General features: G+C 32.2%; 1 protein-coding gene across 1 annotated transcript; it reads right to left on the bottom strand.

The window, feature by feature from the left end:
- Positions 1 to 740: 740 nt before the first annotated feature.
- LOC124933460 (probable gamma-secretase subunit PEN-2) lies at positions 741 to 7222 on the bottom strand. The gene is made up of 2 exons (XM_047473862.1): positions 6884 to 7222; positions 741 to 1039 (listed from the first exon to the last, which is right to left on the bottom strand). The coding sequence occupies exons 1-2, from the start codon at positions 7155 to 7157 to the stop codon at positions 879 to 881; spliced, it is 435 nt and encodes a 144-aa protein (XP_047329818.1). The 5' UTR covers positions 7158 to 7222; the 3' UTR covers positions 741 to 878.
- Positions 7223 to 9610: the final 2388 nt, after the last annotated feature.

The following is a 9610-nucleotide window of genomic DNA, read 5'->3' as shown; positions in this document are numbered from 1 at the left end:
ATTTAATAGTTCATTTTGTTGGTGTTATCCATCTTATGAAATATGTGTAAAGAACAAGAAACTAAAACAAATCTTATCAACAACTAATATTCGTAAACCATATTCAAACAAATCTTATCAACAACTAATATTCGTAAACCATATTTTGAATAAGAACAACATGGGCGGCGGATCCTAGGAGCCTCAATTGTGAAGATTGTTAATAGCCAAAGCCGAAAACCAAAATCCTAGACTTGAAATAGTTAGCATAATCGCCAACAATAGGTGGATACCCAACCTCTTTGAGGTCTTGGATTCAAGTCTATCAGACGGCAAATTACGCAGCATAATCGCCAACAATAGGTGGATACCCAACCACTTTGAGGTCTTGGATTCAAGTCCATCAGACGGCAAATTACGCAGCATAATCGCCAACAATAGGTGGATACCCAACCACTTTGAGGTCTTGGATTCAAGTCCATCAGACGACAAATTACGCTCGTCTGGTTAAATTGGTTAAATATGTTGCGGACTATATACTTAGCTCACGAGAATTAGTTATACTTCGAAGGAGCAATGAGAACCAGCGTTTTTTTTTTTAAAAGTAATGAATTGACCTATATGAAAGAGCAATTTAAGGTAAGAGCCATTCAGAAAATGTGTTCTCATTTGTAATAATAATTGTTACATTTTTGTAGAACTACTTGAGCTTCTATGCAGACAAGTAACACGAATCCTCTCCACACGATCAAATCAAATACACACCCGAGGATGAACATATTATAAAATAAAAACAAACATGTTTCTAAGAATTAAACAAACAGAACCATGCATCTTGTTCATCAGTGACTATAGTCTACTAGATTGCTTTACAGAAATTGACAGCAATGATGTGTGAACTACATCCATCCTGTTAAGCCATATTTTTCAGCAACATTATACATCACTATTTCATCCCAGACACTTCCAAAAAGTTTCGGACCTCCGATGGAAAAGGTCAGAGCCCAGCTCGAGAGGAGAGTCGTGAATACGAAAAAACCAATTGCCGATCCCACAACATCTGCAAATCAGTTATGTATAGTAGTTCATTAAAGATGCAACCATGTCTATCAGTTATTTCATTGTCACAACCCAAATCATTTATTAACTTTTTCCGAACAGTCATGTCATAACATAGGTTGTGTTTTTCCTTTTCTTTGTTTTTTTTGCTGAAATCTATCCAACCAATATCACACATACTTTAAGGGAACATAGTTCATGAGATGGTTGGATAAACTTTCTAAGCAGAAAAAAATAATGACTTGATTGTATGCAGAATCTGTTTAGTCTACCAAAGTTCATGTAGGCAGGCTGTGATTCTTCCAGAAAATAAAGTAGGAAAAAACAATCCAAGAACAACTTATTAGATATTTGTGAAGAAATATACTTCATTTATCATTAATCTTGAAAAGAAAAATTCAGCTAAAAATTCATCTATAAATCTTCAAGAAAACAGATACTAGTCATACTGAATATATACTTGTTGAGTTGTTTTCATCTGAGTTCGAATGAGGAAAACCCATTTGGCAGTCAAGTAGTAGCAATACAGAGTTTCCTGTACTTCTAAAAGATTTTAAAATTACTTCATGACGTCATTTCTTAGTTAAAGTTTTAAATATTTTTACACAATTTCTACAACTCCTTATTCTCAATCTTTGGCTATTTTTTTTCTTTCTAAAGTGCAAAGCTTGGAGTTAACAAAGAAATGATGATGGAAGCTAACCCGAGCCTTTATTAAAAGTTCAGGAAGCAAAGACCAGAAAGGAAATCGGAATAATCTTCCAAAATCAAATCTGAAGTGTGCCCATTGCAAAATGAATGGGCACTTATAGGAAGGTTGTTTCAAGATTATAGGGTACCCTGAGTGGTACAAAGGACAGAAAGATCAAAGGGCCAGAAGATCCGTGAATATGGTATCTGCTCCATTTGATTTGGAGGAGAACAAACAAGAAGATGAAGGGTATCTGTCCAGCTGATAAATCTGCTCTTCAAACAAATGCAATCAATTGGGTCTAATGAAGAACCAACCCGCAAACATTCTGCAGCTATTGATAAGTCCAATTTTTTAGTTAAGGATCGTGATTTATATTATACAAGTGGAGTATCATTATCCTTAAGCAAAGTAGCCACGCAAAATCATGTATGATAATCGACTCAGGGGCCAACAATCATACATGTTGTGACCAGAAACTGTTTTCTGAAAAATTAACTTTCAGAAATCTTATTTTTGTGTATCTTCCATATGGAACTAGATTGTCCGTTAAAATCACTGGAAAGGTGAGGTTGACATATAAAATTGTTTTAAATGATGTTATTCGTATCCCGATTTCAAGTTCAATATTATTTCAATGTCAAAAATCTCAAAATCTCAAAATCGGGAACTATTAGATGCAAATTTAACTCTAATTCATTTCTTTTGCAGGACCTTGAAACTAAAGAGGTTTTAGCTACTGGGTCAGTTTGACATAATCTGTATATTTTAGATACTAAATGTCATATCACTAGTTAGATGAACAAAGTTCCTAATTCTGTTAGTTTTACATCCATTAAGTCTGAAATGCTTCAAATAGGATGGGTCATCCATCAGATACAGTTCTTATACATCTTTTTCCTGATGTAAAGTTCAGTTCAAATCCTTGTGATATATGTAATAAAGCAAAAATGCATCAAATTCCTTTAACAAACAATTTTACAAATCCTCTTAAATATTTTGATTCACTACATGCTGATGTGTGAGGTCTGTGTATAGAGAAATTTCATTCATAAATTACCTATATATGTTCACAATTGTTGATGAACGTAACAAATGTACTTGGACATTCTTATTAGTTGATAAGACCTTGATCTATCATAAGATTAGCGAGTTCCTCAAATTAATTAAGAATTAATATGATGCATGAGTTAAGACCCTTAGGACAGACAATGAGACATCATTTAAGTTTGCATGAATCTAAAGTCATTAAGTATCAAATACCAAAGGACTTGTATTTACACACTCCAACAAAATGAGGTCGTGGAAAGAAAATATAAGCACTTAGGAATAACAAGGGTTAAGTTATCTAACCATAGAATAAGCTAACAACATTTATGCTGATTTGGCAAATGAATAATCTGAATTAATTCAGCAAACTATATAAGTAATTAATTTTTAAATAAATGGATAGAAAAAAAAATATATAAAATGAACGAGGGTACATGTTAGTGAGGGAAATAATTGTCAAGATTATTTCTTTCTCAAGGTTATTCTCTTCCCTTTTCTCATTTTTAGTACTCCGTTCATCTTATTCTAACCCTTCTCCTTAAATGTAGATCATAATCTACTACTTTCTTATCTCATATTATGCTTTTCCTCATCTCACATTTCGATTCTGTCGAGACGGGCCATACTCTCAACGTTCAATGCAGATTGTGCTTCCTTGTGGCTGCGGATTTCGTCTCAAATTTCTTCTTACGTTTGTCATTGACTACGAATTTCAATACGCATCTCTTTCACCTCGTTATCTCTTTGAGTTTCCACCATTTTGCTTAAAGCGGTGCCAACAGAACCTGATTCAAGATCACAGACAGAGTCGCGATGAACAAATGCAAGGTTGCGGACAAAGCCACAACGAACCGATGCAAGAATTTGCGAATCTGGTTCAAATCGAAAATAAAAAATCCGACTAGATTGAATGACCGAGGATTATGGCTCTGATACCAGTTAATAGATTTGGGTTAACCCTAGCTTTAGAGTTAGAACAATACCTTGATCTCGTTGAGTAGAGCGGAATATGAGATGAAGAAAAGCAAAATATGAGATAAGGAATAACCAGTAGATTATGATTTACATTTGAAAAGAAGAAGAGTTAGAATAAGATAAACTGGAGTAATAAGAGATAGGAAAGAAAATAGAGAGAATAACCTTGAGATGAGAGAGAGAAATAATCTTGACTATCTTTTTTATCCCTTGGCAGTACCCAATTTCTTTTATGTCTCTTTCTCTTCATTTAATTAAAAACTAATTATTTATATAGTTTGCTGAATTAATCCAAATTTTATTGCCAAATCAGCATAAAGGCTGTGATCTTATTCTAGGGTTAGATAACCTAACCCTAGTTATTCCTCATATCACACATGTTAGATCTTTGATGATTCAATCTAAACTTCCCTTACTGGACTTATTCAATTTTAATGGAACTCATCTCATTAATAGGTTGCCATCACAATGTCTAAACTGGAAATCACCTTATGAAATTCTAAAATCAACAAAACCCAATCTTGAAAACCTATGGGCTATGAACCTTTGGATGCCTTTGCTATAGCTCAAATAATATTATAAACAAATCTAAGTTTGATTTGAGAGGAATAAAACCTGTTTTCCTTGGTTACCCACATGGGAAAAAATGTTTTATCCTTTAGGAGTTAGAGACAAATAGAACCTTTACATCAAGGAATGAGATTTTCTTTGAAGACCACTTTCCTTTCAATGAAAAAGAAAACAAAAAAGACTCTCAATCAAATGATGATATCAATGAGATGAGAAGTGAAACTACAACTCACAACATTCATCCACAAAATAAAGAGAAATCTAGAATAGAATTTCAAGCTCAAAATGAGCCAAAAATGATGTTCGAGACTAGGACAATGACTCTAGCTCAGAAAGAGCCTGAGACAGATGAGTCCGAAGCACAATCCCATTTGAGACAAAATATGTTGAAACACCAGAAATGTCTCAAACAGTACCTCAGACATCAAATGTGGCAGAAATGAAACTAAATGAGAGGAGCGAAATGATTAAAAAGAAACCTGTACGGAGTGATGATTATGTTATGAGTATCACAAATTCACACAATCCACCCAACAATTTCCCTTTCCTCAAAAACAGTCAGAACCATAATGAGGAACACTTTCTCATGAATATCACACATATTTGTGTTCCTAAAAGTTTTACAGAAGCATGTTACATTCCAGTGTGGAAGGTTGCGATGCAAGAGGACTTAAAAGCCTTAGAAAACAATGAGACATGGATAATGACAGAGTTGCCTAAAGGGAGAAAAACCATAGGCTACATATGAATTTTAAAACTAAATTAACAGTGGTGACACAATTGATAAATATAAACGAGGTTAGTGGCAAAAGGATACCATAAAAAAAGATATAAATTTTGAGGACAGTTTTGCGCCAGTCGCAAAAACTATCACTAATTGAAATATTTTAGCCTTGGCAGCCGCAAATCATTGGCATCTACATCAAATAGATATCAACAATGAATTTCTTCATAGTAATTAGATGAAGGAATTTAAATGGATGAACCCGAAGGGTTTGAACACAAAATCTGGAAAAGTCTGTAAACTCATAAAATATCTACATGAATTTAAAACATGCATCCAAAGTCCAAACAATGGAATGTCAAATTCACAAATAAATTAATTAAAGGGTTTTATACCGTCGCTGCATGATAATTGTTTGTTCACCACATGGACGCAAGTACAATCATTTTATTAGTTTATGTTGATGAAAATTTTGCTAAGTGGTAACTGTCTAGAAGAGATTAACAGAGTTCAAAATATTTTGAACAACAATTTCTCAATCAAAGATTTGAAAGAAACAAAGTGAAAATACACCTATGATTCGTGGAGTGAAACTTCAGGAAGAAGGACATGAATAACTTACAAATCCAGAAAGATACAGAAGGCTTGTGGGAATGTTGTATCTAAATCTGTTCTATCCATTTGAAAATGACAAAGTTCTTGAGTCCTTTGCAGATGCCGACTGAGCGACATGCTCAAACAGCAGGTGGGTAGTTAACAGGGTATTGTGTGAAGCTAGGATCATTGGTTATTTCTTGGAAAACAAAAAAACAGACCACGGTTTCAAAATCTAGTGCCGAGGTTGAATACCGAAGCTTGGCATCCACCAGTTGCAAGTTGAAATGGATATCTTTTATCCTGAATGATCAGAAAGAAAATGTTGTTGTTCCAATTTCTCTATAGTGTGACAAACTTGAAGCAATACATATTACGGAGAATCCGGTGTTTCATGAAAGAACGAAACACCTCAATATAGATTATCACATTGTTGGTGATCACTTCAAAGAAAGATTTGTGGCACCCAAACACATCTACACTCAAAATTAAGTAGCCGACTTCTTCATAAACTGTTGTCCAAGTTGAATCTGAAGGATTTCCATCTTGAGAAGGGGGTGTAAAAGTTTTTCAGTTAAATAGAAAAGTGTAACACCATTTATAAGTATATTAAGTTTTATTGTTGAACTGTATCTTTTAGTTCAAAACTCTTTTTACATTCTGAAAATGGTCTAAGGACTATTTAACTTTTTGTAACAATATATCAAGAAGGGTCACTCCGGTAATGATCTAACTCATGTTGTCCATAACTCCAAGAACCCTAATACGTCTTTGGTGAATCGTATTCGGTCACCAAATTCGTCGAGATTGAAAATATTGTTCAAACAAGAAGATAGAAAATAGTGAAGTTTAGAGCCTGAAATGAAGATTGTTTTTCAGGAAAATGTTTGTTTGTTGAAGCGATTTATTATATAATTGTCTGCAAGACTACATCCAGAGTCACCAGAACCAACCAAAGATACAAAAAGTGAAGAATTGGATCCCAATATCCAAGTTAACTTCAACAGGAAAACATATGTTCCTATGATGAAATTGTGTAACTATATTGAAATGGCATCTCATCTCGACTTCAATTTAAGCAGTACAAAACCAAATGTAATCGAGTCAAATTTGAGTTTCTAATCAATCATTCAAGCACGAGAGAGCAGCCAATCATAATCGATCAGAACAATTTCTATTTGCAGAATATTTTTATACTATTTTACACAGATTCAGACGAAAAAAGAAAGAGTAGGGCTTACAACGGCGAATTTGGGGAAATGAACTGGAGTTCCGGAGGACAGGCCAGAAGTAGAAGCAATTAACACCCCAGAGGAATGGAAGGAGAAGGAATCCGAACTTGAAGAACCTTCGTGCATAGCTGACGGAATCATCCACCGAAAGTCCCAGAGGTCCGTCAATGGTCGGCCATTGTTGCTGCCGCTGAGACGCGATCGGATTGTAGCCTCTGTTGTTGGTATTGGTGACGGGAAGAACACGCCCTACGGTTTCCGTAGAATTCTGTGAGCTTTCCATCTCTCTGTCTCTCTTTCTCTCCGAAATGACAGTACTAGATTATAATTTCATCATTTCAATGTAGAAAAAACGGCACTTTGCACTCGCATTTATCCACATAAGCCTTGGGAGAAAATATCAAATACCCTCTCAAATTCTTATTTTGTGGTATGAAAATAAAATAAAATTTATTGATTTTAAAAACAAAAATATTAACATCGCTAGCATATCGGACTTGGCTAGCACACAAGACTTAGGCACGTAAGCTTTTATGCGTTCAAGATGATGGGGAGAATAAATTACTATAGGGCTGCCCAAGATCACACACCCCAACCAAATGTGTGAGAGAGTTGCATGATCGCGTTAACGATCTGCATGTATTTTTTTGGTACGGTTCTATAGAACTTATTGACTACGGAGATCTCTTCCATATTCTCTCCCAACGAGTAAATACAGTCACGATTGATGTCAATTTAGTGGCGAAATCATCCACCGACTCTCCTATCTTCATGTGAATCGCCTCAAAGTGTGTCTTCAAAGTTTGCACTTTTGCCTCCTTAACTATCTCCACTCCAACATGCATTGTCTTTGGCGTCTCTCATGCTAGTTTGGCGGAATCCTTCTCGTCCACCATGAGAAGGACGTCTTCGGGAAGCGTTTGATAGATGGCGGCGAGAGTCATTCTATCATTCCGTTTGTTGACCTCGTCGAGCATATGGCTTCCCACACTCCTTGTGCTTGTAATTTTATCCGCATCTTCAACGCCCACACCGAGTAGTTACTTTTCGTGAGTAACAAATATGAGAGTGTCACGTTCCCTTGTTGATTTTGTCGACGACATATTTTTCAGATAGGCTATGATACCAAATATTGGTTTCGATTATCGGATCTTCTAAAAACAATGATGAAAAAGGAAAATAAGAAAAATTGGGAAGAACAATTATTGAAGAGGAAAAGTTTTAGAAGACTTAATGTTTGTATATCAAACTTTTGTAAACAACCTTTTAAATGAATAGATTAGTCTAAAAACTTTAAAATAGTCTAAGCCCATTAATAAATAAATAAATTCTAATTGAATAAAACAAATAAAGACCATCTGCCCAATCTTGCTCTAATTTATTGACAATTAATACTTAAATTTAATTATACTTCTCAGTTTTGCAAACATTCGAATCATAGGTCAATGTAGTCTAACTAATATTAACTATAAAGTACTCATTTAATCTTAAACTTCTAGAGTTGAAGTAAAATTAAGTAAAAATAAACATATAATATTATTTTATGTCAGAGTTATTTGAAATTGTAAAATTTTCGTTAAAAGAATATATATATATTTTTTTGATAAGAAATTAAATCTCATTAAATGCAATGCAATGAGAGTTATATAATTTTTTTTATTAATAAATAATATAAATAATATTTATAAAATCAAAATAAATAATTAATAATCAAGATATCAAATTTTAATTTTGTTAATAGTTCATCAAATTTTATATTTAAATTATTAAATGTTATTTTATATTATTTAGTCAATTTCCTAAATTTAATTCGCAATTGAATTTAATGAGATTTTTTATTTAAATTAAAAAATATATAATTATATAAAAAATTTATTAAAAAATATAATAAACAAATTACAATATAAGAAGTTAAATTTATAGAATTTATTATATTAATTCATTTATTTAAATAAATAATATATATTTTTAATTCATAAATATAAATTCACTTATTTTTTTAAATTGTAGAAAATCATAAAGTCCAAATTATAAATTTGTAAAACTTTATTTACTTATATTTAAAATCGAAATTTTTTACTAATTTAAAAGTTTATCTAAATAGGACTTTATTAGTCTCCCCTATAATAATAATAAAACTTTAAGAATAAAATAAAATATAAAGAAAAACATACAATGACTTGAAAAAATATCATAAACACAATCTTAAAAACAAACACTCAACATTTGTAAGTATTATACGAATTATCAAAATTCTAGACAAAATTTGATATAACTAAATAGGACTTCAAATCCAACCAAGCGCAACCACTCAAATATGAGCTAAGGAGCTATGGAAAGTGAAACAATACACCCTTATATAATAAAAATAATACCATAAGGTAGCGTTTTGATACGAGGTATTAGTTATATAAGTATAAGTTGTATGAGGTATAAATTGTAAGGAGGTATTACGAGTTATAAATTATATAGGTTATTAGTGTTGGGTAAAGAGTATAAAATATATATAAATTATATAAGTTTTATTATTTGTGTTTAGTTAGTGGTATAAGAAAGGAGTACAAAGTTTAAAAAGACTATTTTACTCTTATATTTATATAATTTATTTTTATTTTTATTATAATATTTATATAATTTATTTTTATTTTTATTATAATATTTATCTTATAGATATTTTGTATTATTAATTATATTAAAATTAATACAAAAATAATGTATAATTATCGTATCAATGCA

Source organism: Impatiens glandulifera, chromosome 4 (genome assembly GCF_907164915.1).
Source record: "Impatiens glandulifera chromosome 4, dImpGla2.1, whole genome shotgun sequence".
In the NCBI taxonomy this organism is placed as follows: Eukaryota; Viridiplantae; Streptophyta; class Magnoliopsida; order Ericales; family Balsaminaceae; genus Impatiens; species Impatiens glandulifera.
This window is presented reverse-complemented; position numbering and strand designations above follow the sequence as displayed.